Source organism: Euleptes europaea, chromosome 5 (genome assembly GCF_029931775.1).
Source record: "Euleptes europaea isolate rEulEur1 chromosome 5, rEulEur1.hap1, whole genome shotgun sequence".
NCBI lineage: Eukaryota > Metazoa > Chordata > Lepidosauria > Squamata > Sphaerodactylidae > Euleptes > Euleptes europaea.
The window spans coordinates 114,076,089-114,099,061 of NC_079316.1; the positions used below are offsets into that span (position 1 = coordinate 114,076,089).

General features: G+C 48.9%; 1 protein-coding gene across 1 annotated transcript; it reads left to right on the forward strand.

Annotated features, from left to right (window-relative positions):
* The first annotated feature begins 2,175 nt into the window (after positions 1-2,175).
* Positions 2,176-21,363, forward strand: WNT8B (Wnt family member 8B). Its single transcript, XM_056849341.1, has 6 exons — positions 2,176-2,249; positions 16,591-16,624; positions 17,811-17,949; positions 18,516-18,641; positions 19,602-19,744; positions 20,803-21,363. The coding sequence occupies exons 1-6, from the start codon at positions 2,182-2,184 to the stop codon at positions 21,361-21,363; spliced, it is 1,071 nt and encodes a 356-aa protein (XP_056705319.1). The 5' UTR covers positions 2,176-2,181.
* Positions 21,364-22,973: the final 1,610 nt, after the last annotated feature.

Below are 22,973 nucleotides of genomic sequence, written 5' to 3' on the forward strand. Positions count from 1 at the left end.
GGAATCTGAAAAGTCCCACCTCTGCTGGTTGGACAACATCCCGGCCGCCCACTTAGATCACTGGCTCTCTCTCACTCACCCCCACTTTCCCCCCTCCTGCTCTGCGGCCGTGATATAATTGTGAAAAAAACCAACCAGATGTCAAAATGTCAAATACTTTTAAGACCCTTTTTGGAATATTTCCATAATTGTTTTTAAATTAAGATTGGTTATGATTATAATTTTGAGCCAAAAATAATTGGGATGTTTAGGTTCATTTTTGAGTAGTAAATGCCTGAGTGCGCATCCTTGATTTGTATTACAAGACACCCTGAAGATCAGAAATGTTTTAAAACGAGACAATAAATTTTCACTAACTGGACAATATGGAGGAAAACCCTCTCCTCCAACTAGGGTTGCCAACCTAGGTAATGGCTGGTGATATCCTGCTATTTCAACTGATCTCCAGCTGATAGAGATCACTTCACCTGGAGAAAATGGCTGCTTTGGCCTTGAAGTCCCTCCCCTCCCCAAACCCCGCCCTTCTCAGGATCCGTCCCCAAAATCTCCAGGTATTTCCCAACCCAGAGCTGGTAACCCTACCTCCAACGCTTCATGGTTTTCCGCCGAAACATAACAAACCCATATTACTGAAAAAGCCTGAAAATGGGATTTTAACAACAACTTCTAATGGTCAAAATTTAGGTCGTTGTATCTTCAGTCATATGAATCAACCTTGGGGGAAGCCGGCTGCAGCCATCAATAGGAGATCCTGCCCTCGGATGGACTTTTTGTCCAGTCGGTGGAACCAAATGGTCATCCTGGGACCTGACTTGTGGGGTTTCTGCTTTCCCCAATGATCTTTAATATCTGTCTTCGGCCCTTAAATGAAATAATCCAAGGCTTTGGAGTTGCTGGTTACCAATATTTATGTATTCGTTTATCTATCAAAATATTCGTACCCTACCTTTCTTGTTGGACTATGACTATGCAGATGATACCCAACTGTATACTTCTTTATCTCAGCCTCCAACTGCAGTTGCCTGCGTTCTAAACCAAGGTTTGGATGCCACAGTCAAGAGGGTGAAGAACAGCAAAACCAAGTCAAAATGCTCGCTGGAAAAGCCAGAGGGTAGTTAGGAAAATGGATTGATGGGTTGAGGGCCCATCAAGTCCAGCAGTCTGTTCACACAGGGGGCAACCAGGGGCCTCTAGGAAGCCCACAAACAAGACGGCTGCAGCAGCATTTATCCTGCCTACATTCCAAACCAGCTGATATAACAGGCCTGCTCCTCTGATCCTGGAGAGGATAGGTCTGCATCATGACTAGTATCCATTTGGACTAGTAGCCATGGATAGCCCTCTCCTCCATGAACATGCCCACTCCCCTCTTCAAGCCTTCCAAGTTGGCAGCCATCACCACATCTTGGGGCAGGGAGTTCCACAGTTTCACTATGAGTTGTGTGAAATCTCCAGCCTTTGGGGGCTGGCTCCTTCCTTGGCTTTCTCTGGGAGGCGAGGGTTGCCGCTGGCCTCCGCTGCCCCCCCAACCACTCTCTGCCACCCATTTCCCAATTTGTCCCAGGCTCTGGGCTCTCCATCACCATGCTGGCTTCCCTCAGGTTCACACCAAATGCCCACACAAGTCCCTGCTGCAAAGGAAGTCAAAAGATCAAGGATTTGCAACCAGTCTTTCCCAGTTTCCTTTGGGCTGATGGTGGAGATTGCATCCCCAGAGACGATTGGAAGGATTAGCTTTGTCTCCTTCTCTCTTTTTATCTCTGTCTCTCTCTCCCCCCCCCCCCACACACACCCCCAATCCCTTTTCTTGGGGCATTTGTCTTTGAGGAACCTGGGGTGTTCTTTTGATCACTTCACTTGCTCTCTGGCACTTGAGTCCTGATTGGCTGAAGGACTTAGAGGGGGGAAAATCTTTAATTAAGTAGATAATCTCTTCTTACGAATTTCAGTGGCTCCATTTCAACCCCCCCCCCCCTTTGCTTGCACTTCAGGATGGATTGTCCTTCAGCGTAGTTTGAATCTGGGGGTCATTCAACTTCTCTTCACACTTGAGGAGCAGAGGAGAGAAGCGCCTTTCCTCTCCTCGTGCCCCCCTCATCCCCACCCTGGCATTTTAAGACCTTCCTTCGCAGTCTGCCTGTCCTTCCTTCCCTCCCCCCCTCTCCTTCATCTCTTTGGATTATGTTTCGGATGGGCTCTTATCCGGGCACGGTGCTTCTGGTCTCCTTCTTCCATCTCAGCCACCCTTGGTGAGTATTCCCTGCTTCTTGCTTTGCGTGTCCAAGGGGACACGGGCGCCCTGCATTTCCCTTCCCCGCACCAGTCATGGTTGTCTTTCTCTTTCCCTTGGGATGCTCGTAATGTCTTCATGTCTTGTGAAGTCTGAGCTGGCTAAAAGGCAGATCCCACAGATCCCTTTTGAACTCCAGAATCCCAGGTTGCTGCTGCTGAGATAAATCAGCGGGAGCCCCAGGGGAGCACCTTGTAAAAGATCTGGGGCATCACTTCCAATTTCCAGGATGAGATTATTGCCGGGCGGCTGCTGTCCTGTGCCCAGGACCTCCTGCGCTGTAGCACTATCTCCATCTCCTGTTTTATGCCCCCAAGGAGAGCCAGTGTGGTGTAGTGGTTAAGAGCGGTGGTTTGGAGCGGTGGACTCTGATCTGGAGAACCGCGTTTGATTCCCCACTCCTTCACATGAAGCCAGCTGGGTGACCCTTGGGCTAGTCACAGTTCTCTCCAAACTCTCTCAGCCCCACCTACCTCACAGGGCGTCTGTTGTGGGGAGGGGAAGGGAAGGTGATTGTAAGCCAGTTTGATTCTTCCTTAAGTGGTAGAGAAAGTTGGCATATAAAAACCAACTCTTCTTCTTCAAACTGTTGGCAGTGCCCATTTCCTAAGGGGCAACTGAAATTCATGGCTTGACACAAGTTAGGAGTAATAAAGGGGGTTAATCTCACACGAGGAGAACCGGCCTTTTGGCAGCATCTTTTCAAGAGCAGAGTTTGGTCTCTCTGGTGACTTCCCATGATCAACAGGGAGTTGTTTCTGCTTGGTCCCGGGGCTGTGTTTTGCCATGATTTCAGTACCTGGCCTGGCCTGGGTGGTGAGGGATATGGCACCAGGGGCTCAGGATTTGCTTGGCAAGCAGGAAGTCCCTGAGATCTCCCATGAAAGGGCCCTTGTGTGTCGGAGGTGCTGGGAGAGTCCCCGGATCGCTACCAGCAGTCAGAGAAGGAATCTGTATTCTTCTGACCTGGCGTCAGGCAGCTTCAGAGTTTTGCGCTGCCCGACCGAGAACATGGGGAGAGGGGGCATGTGCAACTCTAGAGTGCCACATGGATATTGTGCGCTTTCTTCACAGTTTATTTTCTGCAAAAGATGTTAGAGTGACACAGAGCTCTGCTGCGGTATGAACACAGGCAGTTTTTCAAAACTGGGCACTGGGGTTTGCTAGCGTAGGCTCTGACCAGTTTTCAAGTTGTGATGGACTCATCACTGGGCTGAATGAACTTGGGCAACAAGGATGTTATTTTTCTCCCCTCACTTGGCCTTGGTTAGCTTCCCCAAACAGCGGGATCCCAGTAGCATTAACTTGTTTGAGGAATTCAGTAGGAGCCGGAATTTGCACAGGCAAGCTTTGCAGTTTGTCCAGAGCAGTTTGTCCAGAGTGGAGGTCCGGCGTGTCCATACCAAGAGCCCTTTCGGCCACCTTAACGCCACTGGGATCCCATCACCTAGGAAGCGGGGCAATATTCAATGCCGCCCACAAAATGATCATTTTGAATCCCTCAGTTGCTAGGACCAAGAGACCCATGAGCAGGAGAAAGCGGTTTTGCTGTGACAGAAAGTTGTGTTTTGAGCCTCATCGAGCTACAACGAGCCGCTACTTGAAAGTCCAAAGGCAGCCTTAAAGGGAAGCAAATGGAATTTTGTGGCAGTAGAAAAGAGCCAGAGTCCAGGAGCACCTTAAAGACTAACAAAATTTCTGGCAGGGCATTTTTAAGATCAACAGCTTTCTTGCTATCTATTTATTTATTTGACTTCTATTTATTTATTGGACTTCCCAGCTTGAATGGTGAAATTGAATCACGTGTGCATGTCCTTTTTAATTGTTCCTTTTATGCTTGTAGCCGATCCCCAGTCATTGATCCACTGTTTGTAAACAAGGAACTGTTTTCTGATGAAATCAGGACAACCTATCTTATGACCACACAAACCCCAAAAATAATTGAATCAGTTGCAAGGTTCTTACAGTTAGCAATCAGATATCGTGAATGGAGTGTAGCTTTCCTTAATGGCTGATTTGGGATGGATTTATCCAATTTTATTTATTTGTACTTGGATTTATCCTAATGTATATTCTTCCTTTTTTATATGCCAATAAAGGTGTGTGTTGTTGTTGTTGTTGACTTCCCAGCTTCACTAAACTAATTTAACATGCCTAGCAGTTAAGGAAACCTTCGTTTCTGTCCAAGCTCAGATGAATCGGGCCTTCTAATCCAGCAGTTTCACCCAGAATTAACATCTCCTTTTCAAAGTCCGTTTGCTGAGCCCATAAATGCCCTGGGTGGTTAAAACAGTTTCTCGCTGGTTTCTGGAAGTGCCCATTTTGGAGTTAAATTTGTTTGTTCTTCTGCTGACCTGTTTAAATCTATGTAGATAAGGGAAGGACATTTTTTTTGGCAAACGATTGCACAGATTACAGGGGGAAGTGAGCTGGTGAAAGCGCCCAGAGGGTGGGACAGACTTTATTGGGTCTTGTTGCCTGAGAGGGTTTGGGGGCAAAGTTGGCATCTGGGCTTCTTTGAGGGTCTAGTTCCTGGGTTTATGTCTCTATCGTTATCTGTTTTGGAAATATGAAGCCATTTGAAGCTATCAAGTCAAGGGTAATTCCAGCTGGCATTTTACCTTGCCAGAGTTCTCAGTTGGGTCTCTGCCCTTTGCATTTCTATTTCTTTTTAAAGAAATCCACCATACAGATTACATACTTATCCCGCAAAGACAGAATTTTTTTTTTTTTTTACTGCTTTTCTAATTCCCGGAAACTTGCCCACACAAATTCAGACCTATTTAAGGTATCTAAGTAGCAAAAAGTACAATCTTAAACCCACTTTGGATCAGGTTGAAGCCGATGAAGTTCCCCTTGAAACCAGTAGGCATTAAACCCGATTACATCTAACTGGTCTTAGTTCCGTCGCCTTCCTCAGGAACGACACTGTCCTAAGCCACGTAGCGTGCCTTAATGCAGCTATAGACTGAGCTGGAAATACTAAGTACAAAAAAGGATCTCATAAGCATGAAATATAAACACTATGCAGTTTAAAGGATTAAATGGTAGAGAACCTCCAGTTTTAACAATGTTAGCTGTTCTGTCTCTTATTCAAAATAATGTGTTTAAATAGTGATCTGTAATACGTTATGGTATATTCAGGCATATGTTAAGGCACACTTTCCTTTTCCCCTTTCCTGGTTGTACATTCACCCCGTTTTGCCTTGGATTTGCTGCTCTCTAGATGCACATTTTCTCCATCCGAATTCTCAAAAATCTGCACGGGGGCTTAATGGTTGAGTCTTGAAAGTTTGGTTGGGGAAAATGTGCATCTAGAGAGAGGTAAATCCAAGGCAAAATCTCCCGTGCATAAATGGCCATAATAAAAGGAAAGCCCTGAAGTAGTCGGCTGGGTGACTGTGAGGAAACAGACAGGCATAAATGGCCAAAGAGAGCTTAGACTCGTGAAAGCTTCTACCTGGGAAATCATGTTGGTCATTAAGGTTGGAGGAGAGTGTTACGGATACCGTGGACTGCCAAAAAAACAAATCATCCACAGAGTAGCACAATGTTAAAAAAAAGAGACATGTACAAGAAAATAAAATCTAGTAGAATTAGCTCGCCAACCATTTCATCTCCCCCTGGGATAAAGCCATAGTTAAGAAAATTGAATCTCTTGGAATCACTTTGGAATCACTCCTTCTCCTCGAGGAGACCCAGGCCTTCAGTTATAAAGCAAAAAGACATGGATTCAGAAAGTCAACCAGCTCACCTTTATTTTTTGGCATCTACCCTTCTCCAAGTTCCCTCCCTAGTTACTTCTCCACGCCGACATCTCCTCAACTGAGATGTTATTTTATGTTGGCCCGATTCAATCTACTCCCCACGGCGATGACTAGGGGTAGATACGCAAAGCATCCACATGATAAGAGACTATGCTCATGTTCTGCTAAACAAGTGGAATCTGTAACACATGTGACTGACATAATGCCTTTTTTACTAAGTGATAGGGACCCCAAGGCTACATTGTCAGTGGCAAGATTTGTTTCAGTCCTTATATCCCTCCAACACTAAATGTATGCTGCTCAAGATCAATTGATCAAGGAGCTTCTAAGGGATAAAAAGAAAGGAAAAAACCAAATCAGCGAGTTATAGATCAAATCAGGCCTGAACTGACCTTAGAAGCTAAAATGACTAAACTGAGGCTATCGTATTTTGGTCACATTATGAGAGGACAAGAGTCACTAGAAAAGACAGTCATGCTAGGAAAAGTTGAGGGCAGCAGGAAAAGAGGAAGACCCAACAAGAGATGGATTGACTCTATAAAGGAAGCCACGGGCCTGTTTGCAAGATCTGAGCAAGGCTGTCAAAGATAGGACATTTTGGAGGACATTGATTCATAGGGTCGCCATGAGTCTCGACGGCACTTAACACACACATTAGGGTGCTATTCTACTGCAGATCAACTTCCACCTGAAACTGGGACATTATCTAATATCACTTCCTTACTCATAAGTAGTCTCAGGCCATTTAGAGGACCATTAACAGTTTCAGGAAAATGATCCTCCCCATCTATAACAATCTACCTTTAAAAAAAAAGTCACGGATGGCCAAATGTGGTCCCATTTTTCCAACTGAAATGTGTTTGCTCCATACAGTAAGAGGCAGTTCCCAAGCGGCATCGGGTTTCTGGGTGCAGCTTATACGCTTGCAAGAGCACGGAAGGTCCCCTCTTCGGAGCAGTCCGGCTTGCACACCAGAAGGTTCCAGTCCGAAGAGCTGCATGCCCCAGCCAAATGCTCTTACTCTTGAGGTGCCCCCTCTCCGTTGCTGGGGAGCTAACATGTTCCCTCTACTGTGGATCGGTGCAACCATCTGGCAGTTCAGTCCACTGAAGTCAATGGGAATTACTTCTGTACAAAGTCTTCTTTTAATTCCCCCCCTACTCTGATATTATATAGTGTACAATATCCTTATTCATGTAATGTATTTGAGTTAGCAATTCTTTCTGGATGACCTGAGAGATTATTTCTTCCAATGCTTTTGAAACAATTCTCAGTTGTTTGGGGTTTTTTTGCCATGAGAAGGATCAGATTTATTCAGCTTTGTTGCCAAATAGATTGATGAACCTAATCAGACTGAAATTCTTAAATAGACATAAATGCATCGTTGTGGAACAGAGAGACCAGAGATGGAAACGGAATCAACCATGAATAGCAGGTTTTATTACCTATCAGCTTCCAGAAAGTCTTCATATTTAGCTTCTCACCATTTCTAAAGCACTGTTTTTGTTTGATTTTAGTCTTGAAGAGGATTTCTTGAGGTTTCTGCATTAGACTGAACCATCTTCCTTCTTGCAAATGCTGAGGCAAACGAGTACAGCTATATTCCCCAAAGGTTTTTGTAGCAAATATAATCTGCAGTATGATACTGATTGATGTGATATCATTGTAATGCCTTCAAAGATTAGTCATGACATTTGGGGTGGGTTAGGGTCCTGGCTGTGAGGAGAAATGGTACCACCGTTCTCTTATCACCGCTAATGGGCAAATGGGCAAAATAAACAAATGCCTTCTCCGTTGTGAGCCCCACCTTGTGGAATGGCCTGCCTGAAGAGATCGAGAAGCTCTCCCTCTCCTGGCTTCCTGCAAATGATGCAAAACTGAATGATTCAGAGCGCTCTTCTATGCAGGCAATAAGGTAGCCCTGTACAAAAAGCTTCACAGAGTTACCTGGATAAATTATTGGGGGCTGTGGTCTGTGCTACTGTGTATAGGTTGTGGTTAGGCTGGCTCCCGTTGTGTCATTTTGCGTCATTGAATGTGTCATCTTATCATTTCTACTGTGCTTCAGTACTGTTATTTTAGACTTCTGGTTGGTTCTACAACCCCAGTCCTATTTCATTGCTCACTGAATGTCCTACCCTGGCGATTCTATCGACTCAGTCTGTATAATCTGCCTTGAGTCCCCGTGAGAAAGGGGGGCTTTAGATAATGTAAATAAAGTAAATAAATAATGGCAAAGAGGTTGCCAAAAACGGAGTCTCCCAATGACATCCTCATGCAAAGCGGCCCGTGAAACGTTGCTGCAAAGCAGGTGAGTCGAATTTCGGTGAAACACCACCAACAGTATAAACGTGACGGTTGTGTGACTGTTTTCAGACAAAGCCTCCTGACTCTTGTTCCATCCCATTTGACAACTCGGAACCTTAGGCTAGTCACAGTTCTCTCTGAACTCCCTCAGCCCCACCAACCTGACAAGGTGTCTGTTGTGGGGAGAGGAAGGGAAGGTGATTGTAAGCCCGTTTGAGTCTCCTTTAAAAGGTAGAGAAAATTGGAGTATAAAAACCAATTCCTCCACATTCTCCTCCTCCTCCTCCTCTTCTTAGAATCATAGCATCATAAAGTTGGAAGGGACCACCAGTAGGCATATAACAAACCAACTCTTCTTCTTCTTCTTCCTCCTCCTCTTCCTCTTCCACCTCCTCCTCCTCCTCCTCCGGTGTAGTGCTTAAGAGCAGTAGTTTGGAGTGGTGGACTTTGATCTAGAGAACTGGGTTTCATTCCCCACTCTTCTGCATGAGTGGCAGATGCTAATCTGGTGAAGTGGATTTGTTTCCCCACTCCTACACACAAAGCCAGCTGGGTGACCTTGGGGTAGTCACAGCACTCTTAGAGCTCTCTCAGCCCCTGGGAGCAGAGCGGCAGGAGCACCGGATTAGGATCAGCTCCAATGCCACACTTTGCTTTTTGCCCCATCTCTGCCCATGGCAGCCCTCACCATTTCCAGGGCTACGTCACGGTTTCTCTTTGGAGACAAATTTCCCAGCGTTGGGCTTGAACAGGCAGACGGCTGTTTCTCAGGCTTGAAAACAACTACTTGGCCCCCTTTAAAGCCCCAACCTAGGAGATCGAGACCGATAAGAGAACAACTCTGTACTTACCGAATCTTGAACCGTAGCCTCGTAGGGCAGTTTCCTCACCTCCTTGGACTAAGGCTGCTTTCATACCGAGGCTTGTCTTCATCTTGGCTTCCAAATCTTTTTTGGCGCATCCACACAACAGTGTGCGTTAGTTGTTCTTCTTTCCCCATGTTTTCTCTGTCCTCAATGTACTGTGTCATATACCTGCTTTACTATAATGTTTTAGGGAAAATCTCAGACTAAGCATCATTTGGAAGTAGGGGTGCCAACCCTTCAGGAGATCTCCTGCTGTTACAACTGATCTCCAGCCGAGTTCAGTTCCCCTGGAGAAAATGGCCTCTTTGGAAGGCGGAGTCAATGGCATTATACCCCATTGAAGTCCCTCCCCTCCCCAAACCCTCCCCTCCTCAGGCTCCGCCCCCCAAAACCTCCAGGGATTTCCCAACCCCGAACTGGCAACCCTATTCATGAAGGATAAGCCTTGACAGTCAAATGGAGTCTTCATGACCAGAGACAGTATATCTCTGAACCCCAGTTGCTGAGGCAAACAGAATGGGCTACGACTCTTTGGGTAGCTGCTCTTGAAGACTGAAAGTTGGGGTTGCCAACCTCCAGGTACTAGCTGGAGATCTCCTGCTATTACAACTGATCTCCAGCCGACAGCGATCAGTTCCCCTGGAGAAAATGGCCGCTTTGGCAATTGGACTCTATGGCATTGAAGTCCCTCCTATCCCCAAACCCCACCCTCCTCAGGCTCCGCCCTTAAAATCTCCAGGTATTTCCCAACCCGGAGCTGGCAACCCTATGTGGAAGGAATGGTGCACATTCTCCTGTGACAAATCAGTGACCTTTTCTGAGTCATTTTTGCTGCCGTGCCTTTTCAGGGTAATTAAAAAGCAACTGTAATTGTTACAGCGCTATAGCACCGTAACAATGTATTAATTTGCAAAGTCATATTTCCTTGCGTACCTGGAACCTCCTGCCTTCTTGCTAGATGGCCTGGCTTCCCTGCTTTCATGAGTGAGATAAGCTGCTCCCTTTACCATTACAGTAAACACGGTAAGAATAACAATTAAAATTTGGTTGGGACAGCCACTAGCCTAGAGCTAGCATGGTGTAGTGGTTAAGAGCAGTGGTTTGGAGCGGTGGACTCTGATCTGGAGAACCGCGTTTGATTCCCCACTCCTCCACATGAAGCCAGCTGGGTGACCTTGGGCTAGTCACACTCTCTCAGCCCCACCTACCTCACAGAGTGTCTGTTGTGGGGAGGGGAAGGAAGATGATTGTAAGCCAGTTTGATTCTGCCTTAAGTGGTAGAGAAAGTCAGCATATAAAAAACCCCAACAGCAACAACAACAGTGGCTGTATGTAAAATTCATGTAAGTAAGGTAAAGGTCCCGTGTGCAAGCACCGGGTCATTCCTGACCCATGGGGTGACATCACATCCCAATGTTTACTAGGCAGACTCTGTTTATGGGGTGGTTTGCCACTGCCTTCCCCAGTCATTTTCCCTTTACCCCTAGCAAGCTGGGTACTCATTTTACCAACGTCAGAAGGATGGAAGGCTGAGTCAACCTTGAGCCTGAAACCTGAAACCGACTTCTGCTGGGATCGAACTCAGGTCGTGAGCAGAGTTTGGACTGCAGTACTGCAGCTTAACACTCTGCGCCACGGGGCTCCCAAAATTCATGTACCTGTGATTAAAAAATAATAATAATAAGGTAATCCTCATGTCATGTTCAATGCATGTACAGCTGAAAATGTGATACAAACCCCACATTTGTCCAGGTACCGGTCCCTGGTTTAGATTGCAAAGCAAAGCATGTTGGCTTTTTCTTACAAATAGATAAATGCAAATACACACAAGATGCATGTGTGTTCACTGTAACATGTGAGCAGTGTTACAGGCGAAGCCGCGTGGGAGTTGGGCAGTGGTCACTCTGGGGGTCACAGGTGACTTTCTACCTTTTGCATTTCTCCAGAACATGGGCAGATCATCACGAGAGGGTGGGCAGGAAGGGTTGGGTCAGTGCTGGGCTCTCGCGGCCCTTTCTGACAGGCCCAAGGTAATGCCGATCGCCACTTTGGGGTCAGGAAGTGATTTTCCTCCTGGCTGGATTGGCCAGGGATCCTGGAGGATTTTTTTAGTCACCTTCTGGACATGGAGTAGGGGTCACTGGGGGTGTGGAGGGGGAGGTAGTTGTGAACTCCCTGCATTGTGCAGGGGGTTGGACTAGATGACCCTGGTGGTCCCTTCCAACTCTATGATCCTGTGATTGTATGAGGGGTTTATTTCAGAATTTTATGGTGAAGGGTCAGAGATTTGTAGGTACGTTTGCAAGACATGTAGGTACGTTTACCTCCAGGGATAAGATTTGTTGGCTCTCAAACAATTTGGCTCACACCTTCACTGAAGATGGCCAGCAGCCCTGGGTGGAGATGCGCAATCTGACTCACAAGAACAGAGACATTTGCCAAGTGAAATGGAGTTCTGGAGGGCGCTGCAGAGCAGGAGAGTGCCCCTGACCGCTGAGCAGGTGGATTTCCATTACTCCTACTCACCTGCTTCTGGCGTTCCCAGCATGAGGGTGGGGTGAAGAGATGAGTGGGCAGGTAGCCAGGTGTGGAGAAGTAAGCTAGAGTTGGTGACGGCAGTGAATAGGGGGTGGGGCAGCAAAGGGACATCCCTTCCCTTGACCTTTCCCATGGGTATCCACTTGTAGGAATATTAATATTAAACCCCCCAGAAAATCAGCACAGGAGAAAATTGTTCAAAAATGCAAAAGTCTTATTGATGCTACACACATATATAACAACACAATAATCTATACATCACTAACAACAGTGCTAACTCAATATCCCAGTACTAATATATACAGTGCATATACAGTGCAATCTCTATTTTACAATGTAGTCTTCTTAGTAATTGATTAGCCCAGTCCTCAGAACGATCCAATGATTGGTATCATCCAAAGTAATCCCATATGTTAGTAAATAGGGCGGGGGACGACGGCCGTTTCACACTCTTTCTTCAGCCCCGTTTCCAATCAACTTTTTATTTTCAAGTTGATCAAGTAATTCTACTGTCTTTTTCTGCCCAACTCCTCATCAGGATAGTTCACTGGTTCCCCGAAGGATACTCTCAAGTGTGGGCAATAAGCCACATAAGTGGAGGTTGGCAACCCTAGAGCATGAGGTTGTTCATCCATTACTAGTTGAATCCAGTTATTAACTGTTTGTGGTTTGGAACCATCTACCCTCCTGGGGTCGATGGCTGCATTTCTCACAATTCCAAAGGGTGCCAGAGCAGAGAGGCAGCAATAGTAGAAGATTGGGGGAGGGGATGCATCATGCTTAGGGTTTCCAACCTCCAGGTACTAGCTGGAGATCTCCTGCTATTACAACTGATCTCCAGCTTATAGATATCACTTCACCTGGAGAAAATGGCCGCTTTGGAAATTGGACTGTATGGCCTTGAAGTCCCTCCCCTCCCCAAACCCCGCCCTCCTCAGGCTCCACCCCAAAAACCTCCCGCCAGTGGTGAAGAGGGACCTGGCAACCCTAGTCATGCTCCAAATCTGAGGTGGAAGGGCTGTTCTTTCACAAATGGGCAATCCCTTCCATCTCCATCTCCCTCCCTCTCTCTCTGATAAGCATGTTAAGCATAGTTTCAGGTGGGCAGCCGTGTTGCTCTGCAGTAGAAGAGCTGGATTCGAGTCCAGTAGCACCTTAGAGACCAACAAGATTTTCGGGTTATAAAGAGTCAGCGCTCCCTTCATCAGATACGGCTCAGCTTTTAAAACAGCCTGGGTCTGGTTTGAGGAATATGTGGCTGTGGTGGTGCTAAATTGGTGCTAGATAGGGTTTCCAACCGCTGGATGGGGCCTGGATACGGTTGCCAACCTCCAGGTGGTAGCTGGAGATCTCCTGGGATTGCAACTGCTCTCCAGGCAACAGAGAAGAGTTCACCTGGAGAAAATGGCCCCTTTGGAAGGTGGACTCTATGGCATTATGCTACATTTCCAAATTGAGAAATAGCTGGAGATTTTAGGGGTGGAGCCTGAGGAGGGCACGGTTTGGGGAGGGGAGGAGCTTCAATGGGGTATTGTAAAGCCTGTGTTATAGTATTAATTTCGAATTAATATAACACAGTGGGAGGTTGATAGTTCAAAGCAGTAGTTTATTGAGCTCAATAATACATACCGGATAAAACTGTCCTAATGCGCAGGACAGTCTTCATACCGAACAAAGGATTGCTACCCCAGTTATAACTTCTGATTAGGGATGTTCCAATTATGTCGACTTCCTAAACATTGGTTGTCTGCCTTTCTTTAATTAACATAGTATATAGAGATTGGTAGAAGCTGTCTCTAAGCAAGCACTTGGTCTTGTGATTCACATTCCTAACAGTGAAGGTAAGACACTGTTTTTCTCTACAGGGGAAAGCCTGTACCAGGCAATGTGTTCTGTTGGCCTCTTGTAGTTATGGATGCCAACGTTCCCAAAGTTTCCATGTGTGGGTAGAATATATCTGCCTGATGCTATGCTCTATTCTTGAGCATAGCACCTCATGAACCTATGAATGTTTATACATATGAAAGAATATATGTTTTCCTATAAATGAAGTTTATAGGCACTTCAGTATAATGCCATAGAATCCACCATCCACAACAGCCATTTTTCTCTAGGTGAACCGATCTCTGTCACCTGGAGATCAATTGTATCAGTGGGAGATCTCCAGCCATCACCTGGAGGTTGGCAACTCTAATAAAGAAGTACTAAATTAGGGTTGCCAACTCCCTATTGGGAAATTCATGGCGATCTGAGAGTGGAACCTGGGGAGCAGAGGGACCTCATTGGGCTATAATGCCATGCAGTCCACACTCCAAAGCAGCCCTTTTGTCTGGAGGCAACCGATCTCTGTAGTCAAGAGATCAGTTGTACTTCTGGGAGGTCTCCAGCCCCCACCTGGTGGTTGGCAGCCCTAATTCAAACTTCAGTTACAAAACTCATATTTGGATCATAGAATCATAGAACTGGAAGGGACCACCAGGGTCATCTAGTCCAACCCCCTGCACAATGCAGGAAATTCACAACTACCTCTCCCCCCACACCCCCAGTGACCAGAAGATGGCCAAGATGCCCTCCCTCTCATGAACTGCCTAAGTTCATAGAATCAGCATTGCTGACAGATGGCCATCTAGCCTCTGCTTAAAAACCTCCATGGAAGGAGAGCTCACCCCCTCCCGAGGAAGCCTGTTCCACTGAGGAACCGCTCTGTTAGAAAATTCTTCCTCATATCTAGACGGAAACTCTTCTGATTTAATTTCTGCCTGTTGGTTCTGGTCCGACCTTCTGGGGATGCCACAGCTGTTTCATGAAGAAGAGAGGGGATTTTCAATATTTTCCTTTCTTCCACCAGTTTTTAAGGAGTTAGTTTCTTGCTTTTGGAGTCTAAATTAGATTGCTGATCTACAGTGAGGGAAAAAAGTATTTGATCCCCTGCTGAATTTGCCCGTTTGCCCTCTGACGAAGAAATGACCAGTCCATAATTTTAATGGTAGGTCTACTGTAGCTGTGAGAGACAGAATAACAACAGGAAAAACCCCAGAAACCCAGAAGACAAAAGTCAGAGATTGATATGCATTATAATGAGTGAAATAAGTATTTGATCCCTTTGCAAAAGATGACTTGGTACTTGGTGGCAAAAGCCTTGTTGGCAATTACAGAGGTCAGAGGTTTCTTGTAGGTGGCCACCAGGTTTGCACACATCTCAGGAGGTATTTTGTCTCACTCCTCTTTGCAGATCCTCTCCAAGTCAGTAAGATTTCGAGGCTGATGTGTAGCTACTCGAACCTTCTGCTCTCTCCACAGATTTTTGATGGGATTAAGGTCTGGAGACTGGCTAGGCCATTCCAGGACCTTAATGTGCTTCTTCTTGAGCCACTCCTTTGTTGCCTTGGCCGTGTGTTTTGGGTCATTGTCATGCTGGAATACCCATCCTCGACCCATTTTCAATGCCCTGGCTGAGGGAAGGAGGTGCTCACCCAAGATTTGACGATACATGGTCCCATCCATCGTCCCTTCGATGCGGTGAAGGTGTCCTGTCCCCTTAGCAGAAAAACACCCCCAAAGCATAATACGTCCCCCTCCATGTTTGACGGTGGGGATGGTGTTCTTGGGGTTGTAGGCACCATTCCTCCTCCTCCAAACACGGCGAGTTGAGTTGATGCCAAAGAGCTCGATTTTGGTCTCATCTGACCACAACACTTTCACCCAGTTCTCCTCTGGGTCATTCAGATGTGCATTGGCAAACTGCAGACGGGCCTGTACATGTGCTGTCTTGAGCAAGGGGACTTTGCGGGCTCTGCAAGATCTCAGTCCTTCACGGCGTAATATGTTACCAACTGTTTTCATGGTGACTATGGTCCCAGCTGCCCTGAGATCATTGACAAGTTCCCCCCATGTAGTTCTGGGCTGCTTCATCACCATTCTCATGATCATTGCCACTCCACGAGATGAGATCTTGCATGGAGCCCCAGACTGAGGGAGGTTGACAGTTAGGGTTAGGGTTAGGGTTGTCACCTTCTCACCAAGCTGCTTGGCAATAGTCTTGTAGCCCAGTCCAGCCTTGTGCAGGTCTACAATCTTGTTGTCCCTGACATCCTTGGACAGCTCTTTGGTCTTGGTCATGGTGGTTAGTTTGGAATCTGATGGATTGCGTCTGTCGACAGCAGAACCCTAACCCTAACCCTAATCTGGCTGGTTGATAGGGGATCAAATACTTATTTCACTCATTATAATGCACATCAATCTCTGACTTTTGTCTTCTGGGTTTCTGGGGGTTTTCCTGTTGTTATTCTGTCTCTCACAGCTACAATAGACCTACCATTAAAATTATGGACTGGTCATTTCTTCGTCAGAGGGCAAACGGGCAAATTTAGCAGGGGAACAAATACTTTTTTTCCTCACTGTATGTCCTGTGTTCTTAAGTCCTCTGTCTAGTTGTTTTATATTTGTAACAAAAATATTAATCATGACAATAATAACCACCAACCTTTCTAATTTCAACTCTATTAAAAGTTTATCTCGCTCTCTCTTTCTTTCTTTTATAAGCAAACCCAAGATGGCATTTTTACATCAAGTGCAAATATCTGACCATACCCAACAATATTTATTGATGAATGGGGCGGGTGGGAGAAATCAGTCTGGAAGCGCTCCCCCACCCCAGCTGTGAAGCAGGATGGGGTGGGCGACATTTTGGCACGTGTGATCGGCAGGCAGGAGAGGAAAGACCCCTCTGGGGGCTGCGTGGGGTGGTGGGGCGGGCGGGCAGGGATGGAACAGAAGAATTCCAGGCATTCTCCCCATTGATGACCTTCTCTCTCCCTTCCAGGTCAGTGAATAATTTCCTGATGACTGGTCCCAAGGTAAGTCCGTCCCCTTTGATCTGGGTTTCAGTCGGCCCAGATCGGCTGGCCTCAGTTCACCTCTTCGTCTCCGGCTTCTTGGGCCGCCCAGGATTGCAAAGGCTGCATCTCCTTCTCCTCTCGCTTCAGGCTTTTGTACATTGAGATGGAGTTGTGAGAGAGAAGCAAATAAAGGTCCATCTTTGCCCCGTTCTTTCCACCCAGAGTCCAGGGCAGGGGCTGTACCCATCTTAGGGTTGCCAGCTCAGGGTCGGGAAATACCTGGAGATTTTGGGGGTGGAGCCTGAGGAGGGTGGGGTTTGGGGAGGGGAGGGACCTCAGTGGGGTATAATGTCATAGAGCGCCCCCTCCAGAGCAGCCATTTTCTCCAGGGGAACTGGTCTCTGTTGCCTGGAGATCAGTTGTAATCCCAGGAGATCTCCAACTACTACCTGGAGGTTGGCAACCCTAGCCCATCTACCCTCAGAACAATCACAGGCCTGTTGGACTGAGAGAGTCCCTCCCCCCACAGCTGGGCAGTAGGTTTGCCAACCTCCAGGTGGTAGCTGGAGATCTCCTGCTATTACAACTGAACTCCAGCCGATAGAGATCAGTTCCCCTGGAGAAAACGGCCACTTTGGAAGGTGGATTCTATGGCATTATATCCCAGTGAAGTCCCCCCAACCCCGCCCTCCTCAGGCTCCACCTCTAAAACCTCCAGGTATTTCCTAAACTGGAGGGGGCAACCCTACCTGTGGCAGCCATTTCCCTGCCCGGGGGTGGGGGGATGATCTCACACAGCTGTCCTGTGCTGTGACTAGCACGGCGCTCCAAATGAGGTCCCTTGGGCAGGAAGAGCGTGAAATCGTAAAACGTGGTTTTGATCATTACAGTAACCGGGCGCTCATCTCTTCTTGGCCCCTCTCTCAGCCCCCTCATCCTACTCCTTTCATTTCTGTTCACACAAAGATTCCTCTTTCCCAGCCTGAATACAGTTCTTCGCAATCGCTAACACAATTCTAACCTATATGAATGAAGCACACCATATAGGCGCACAGCGTTGATGCTTATAATAATTCCTACCCTTTTACTACATAACATGTATTTCCTCCTACTATCACTACGGGAAAACCAAATTCAGTGGCTTCTGTAGTTCGGTGGTCCTCTTGGAAGCTCTTGGACGCTGCTGACCGTCGTTCCCTTGCAGGCGTATCTCATCTACTCCAGCAGTGTGGCCGCCGGGGCCCAGAGCGGGATCGAGGAATGCAAGTTCCAGTTTGCTTGGGATCGCTGGAACTGCCCCGAGAGAGCCTTGCAGCTCTCCAGCCATGGAGGTTTACGGAGCGGTAAGTCAGCAGAGGGCTCTGAGGCCGCTGGGCGCAGGCGAGACTTCTTTTGCGTGGCCGGTATTCCAGCCCTCGCCCTAACCCTGCCCCAGTTGGGTGTCTGTGGCCTTTTATGCACGGCTGTTTCACTCGCGGTCACCCCTCCATGACTCCGGGCCTTTGTGTTGATTCTGCCTGCCGTCACCGACCATCAGGGGCCGCCTCGCTGTCCCCCTGCCTTTCCCCGCCTTTTGCCTGCATTTTCAACTTTGAGATAAAACAGGTCCCTGGCGGACTCTAATCTGGGAACCGGGTTTGATTCCTCCACGTGAGCAGCAGACTCTAATCTGGAGAACCGTGTTCGTTTCCCCACTCCTCCACGTGAAGCCAGCTGGGTGACCTTGGGCTTGTCACAGCTCTCTCCGAACTCTCTCAGCCCCACCGACCTCACAAGGTGCCTGTCGTAGGGAGAGGAAGGGAAGGAGGTTGTAAGCCACTTTGAGAGTCCTTAAAGGTCGAGAAAGCCAGGATAGGAAAGCCCACTCCTCCTCCTCCTCCTCCATCTTCTTCCTGTCTTCGCTCCACAGCAAACCGAGAAACAGCCTTTGTCCACGCCATCAGCTCGGCTGGGGTCATGTACACGCTGACACGCAACTGCAGCCTTGGAGATTTTGACAACTGTGGGTGTGATGACTCCCGCAATGGACAGCTGGGTAAGGCGCATCCTGGGCGGCCCCGTCGCTGTTTGCTGCCCAGGGAGGATGGGCGCAGGAGACGCTCCCGGGGGCTCCCTGGAACTCAGCGCAGGAGGCAGGGCGCTCTCACAGGCATCCATGGTCCGGCTGAGCTTCAGCCTCTCCGCCCCGCAGCCTTTTAGAGGGTCAGATCAGAAAAGCCCCTTTTCTGTAAGGGATGAGCACGTAGAGCTACAAGGTACTCTCCAGGGTCCATCCTGGAGGGTCCATCCGCTCCAGGGTCCATCCGCTGGGCTCAACTGCCTCTTCCGAGCCTCTTCCTGAGTGTCTTCGTGAGTCACAGAGCCAGTGTGGTGGTTAAGAGTGGTGGTTTGGAGCGGCGGAGGCTGATCTGGGGAACCGGGTTCGATTCCCCACTCCTCCACATGAAGCCAGCTTAGGTGACTTTTTTGGCTATGGGTTTTTTGGCCAGACGTCATGTTCCCCCCCCAAAAACTGCTTAGCCTGCCTCTCACACACTGCTCCAAAGTCCTGGTCGGAGAGAACCGGGTGCCAAGACCTGCCTTGGTCAGCTCTCAGACCCATGACCTTTGTATGCCTACAAGTCCTAACCATGCACCAGCGAGGTGTAGTGGTTAAGAGCGGTGGACTCTAATCTGGAGAACCAGGTTTGATTCCCCACTCCTCCACATGAAGCCTGCTGGGTGACTTTGGGCCAGTCACAGCTCTCTCCGAACTCTCTCAGCCCCACCTACCTCACAAGGTGTCTGTTGTGGGGAGGGGAAGGGAAGGCGATTGTAAGCCGGTTTGAGACTCCTTAAAAGGGAGAGGAAATCGGGGTATAAAAACCAGCTCTTCTTCCTGCCTTCTTCTTTCAGCCATAAGGGCCGCCCTGAAGCTGCAGGGAGGGAGAAGTCAGCGAGGAGCCCCCCACCCCACTTGCCGGTTCCCTCTAACGATGGGTCTGTGTCTCCACAGGGGGGCAAGGATGGCTGTGGGGAGGCTGCAGTGACAATGTGGGCTTTGGGGAGGCCATTTCCAAGCAGTTCGTGGATGCCCTTGAGACAGGGCAGGATGCCAGGGCAGCGATGAACCTCCACAACAACGAGGCTGGCAGAAAGGTAAGTTCTCTGCCCGGTCACACGTGGAGAATCCAGTCAGGGGGTCTCGCCCAAGGAGTATATTGTATTGATTAGTATTTTGCATGTTTTTTTTTTTTTAATATTGGAATTGTAAGCTGACCTGAGACATTAGGGAAAGGTGGGGTATACTTCTGTTCATTAAAAAAAATAGACAAATGGGAACCTGCGAGGAACTTGCAGAGAGGAGGCATCCCGTTCCCCTGCATTTGCTTTCTCCCCTCTTCCCCAGCCCCTTCTCTCCCCTTCCATCTTCTCTCTCTCTCTTCCTCCCTCCCCTACCCCTTTTCTCCCAGTCTCTCCCCCACACCAGTGAAAGCACAGACAACATTACTGTGCTTTGGGGAGGAATTTAAACTCCTCTCCAATTTTTATAAGTTTTAGTGGTTTTCTGCAAACCAGAAGCGGTTCCCCCAAGTTTGGAGGAAAAAATCCCCCTTCTCTCAACATTGCCCCAGTCTTCAGATTTAAGTATCCGCAGACTGGGCCATGTTGACTATTAGACATATGGATAAGAATGGAAATATAACCATCAAGAGGTGAGCAAGAACCAAGATCCACCACAGATGATCCCATTCAAATTCCCACCATTACATGGGCATGGGGGGTGGGAGAGAGAGATTGGGCGAAAATGCACGGTCGCTTGAGCCTCCTTTCTTCCCTGTTCCAGCCAGGATCGAACGCACGAAGGTGCGTTCGATCCTGGCTGGATCCTGGCTGGAACAGGGAAGAAAGGAGGCTCAAGCGACCATGCGTTTTCGCCCATTGAGTTCCTTAGAAATGACCTCAGCTATACTGTCATGAAGACCCCAGAGGAGCTGGGTGGCCCACTTGTTGAGGCAGGATGCTGGGCTGGATGGACCCTCACTGGTCCGACCCAGCAGGGCTCTTCTTCTGTTCTTATGAAGGCCTCGGCCTCTACGCCCTGTTGTTGGCCCTCCAGAAGAACTGGTTGGCCGCTGTGTAGGACGGGATGCTGGACTGGATATGGGCCTTCCCTGGTCTGGTCCAGCAGGGCTCTTCTTCTCCTTCACGCCTAGGCGGTTAAAGGGACCATGAAGAGGACCTGCAAATGCCACGGCGTGTCTGGCAGCTGCACCACCCAGACCTGCTGGCTGCAGCTGCCCGAGTTCCGGGAAGTGGGCACGTACCTCAAGGAGAAGTACCACAAAGCGCTGAAGGTGGGCCTGCTGCGAGGGGCAGGGAACAGCGCCGCCAGCCGGGGGGCCATCGCTGAGACCTTCAGCTCCATCTCCAAGAAGGAGCTGGTCCACCTGGAGGACTCGCCCGACTACTGCCTGGAGAACAAGACGCTGGGCCTGCTGGGGACAGAGGGCCGGGAGTGCCTGAAGCGGGGCCAGGCCCTGAGCCAGTGGGAGAGGCGCAGCTGCCGGCGCCTGTGTGGGGGCTGCGGGCTGGCCGTGGAGGAGCGGCGGGCCGAGACGGTGTCCAGCTGCCATTGCAAGTTCCACTGGTGCTGCGCCGTCCGCTGCGAGCAGTGCCGCAAGCGGGTCACCAAGTACTACTGCGTCCGCAAGGAGAAGCGGGAGCGCAGCGGGGGCGGCGGGGTGCCCCGCAAGCTCAAAAGGAAGCAGCCCTAACGTCCGGGCCCACACGCCCGATCGTCTCCTGACCCCCCCCCTTCAACTTCCTCCTACACATCTCTTCGTTTCTTGTTTTTCACGTGTACAGACGTCGCTGAGGAAAGACGGTTCTGCCTGCGTTATATTTAAGGTAGCGGCAGAGAGGTCCCCACCCAGTGTGGGGAAGTGTCCGCGCAGGGAAGATGTTCCTTGACGTTCCAGCAAAGATGAAGCCACCCCCTGACCTCACAGACTGTTGGGAAGCGAGCTTAATTTTGAACTGGTTGACAGTGGGGACCATTATCTCCAAGAGAGGGACCTGCAGTGGCCCTTTTAACTTAGGGGTAGGGTTGCCAACCTCCAGGTGGAATCTGGACATCTCCCAGAATTACAACCGATCTCCAGGGGTCAGAGATCAGGTCCCCTGGAGAAAAATGGGTGTTATTTCCCACTAGGGTTGCCGGGTCCCTCTTTGCTACCAGCAGGAGGTTTTTGGGGCCGAGCCTGAGGAGGGCAGGGTTTGGGGAGGGGAGGGACTAGAGTCCAATGGCCAAAGCAGCCATTTTCTCCAGGGGAATGGATCTCTATCGGCTGGAGATCAGTTGGAATAGGAGATCTCCATCTAGTACCTGGAGGGTGGCAACCCTATTTCCCACACACACACCCCTGTTATGGCATTATACTCCACTGATGTTCCTCACCTCACAGACCCCGCCCTCCACAGGCTACATACCCAAATCTCCAGGAATTTCCCAGCCCAAAGTAGGCAATCCTAGTGGCCAGCCCACCCTTATCAGTAGGGTTGCCAACCTCCAGATGGTAGCTGGAGATCTCCCGCTATTGCACCAGGTGACAGAGATCAGTTCACCTGAAGAAAATGGCCGCTTTAGAAGGTGGACTCTATGGCATTATACCCCACTGAAGTCCCTCCCCCCCTAAACCCCACCCTCCTCAGGCTCCACCCTCCAAATCTCCAGGTATTTCCCAACTTGGAGCTGGCACCCCTATCAGGAGCTAGTAAATATTCTAGGGGCTCTCACCAGCTTCCAACTAGATCCAGCCTTAGGGCTCTTGCATACATAGGGTTGCCAGCTCCTTCTTTGCCACCAGCGGGAGGTTTTTGGGGCAGAGCCTGAGGAGGGCGAGGATTGGGGAGGGGAGGGACTTCAATGCCGTAGAGTCCAATGGCCAAAGTGGCCATTTTCTCCAGGGGAACTGGTCTCTATCAGCTGGAGATCAGTTGTAATAGCAGGAGATCTCCAGCTAGTACCTGGAGGTTGGCAACTCTAGGCATACAGTTAAGTGAGCCCAAGGTTCAGGGGCAAACTCCTGGGATCAGAATTCGCCTCTTCCCAGAACCAGAGCCCGTTCCCCCATTTGTCTTCCTGTTGGGAGTCTTTTCTTGCTCCTGACCTCTGCCTCAAAATCCAGTTTGCTCCTTGATCAAAGGAGCAACTCATGTGAATTATGAGTGTTATTTTGGAGGCCTTGATGGTATTGAAAGGCTTTTCAGGACAGGTGAGTCTGGAAACTGCCCTTGAGAGGTCAGGGCAAGCTGGAAGAGTGAGTAGAAGTAACCCTGTATGTGAAACGGGAGGAGTGGGAATCCTTTGCAGATGGAGCAGAAC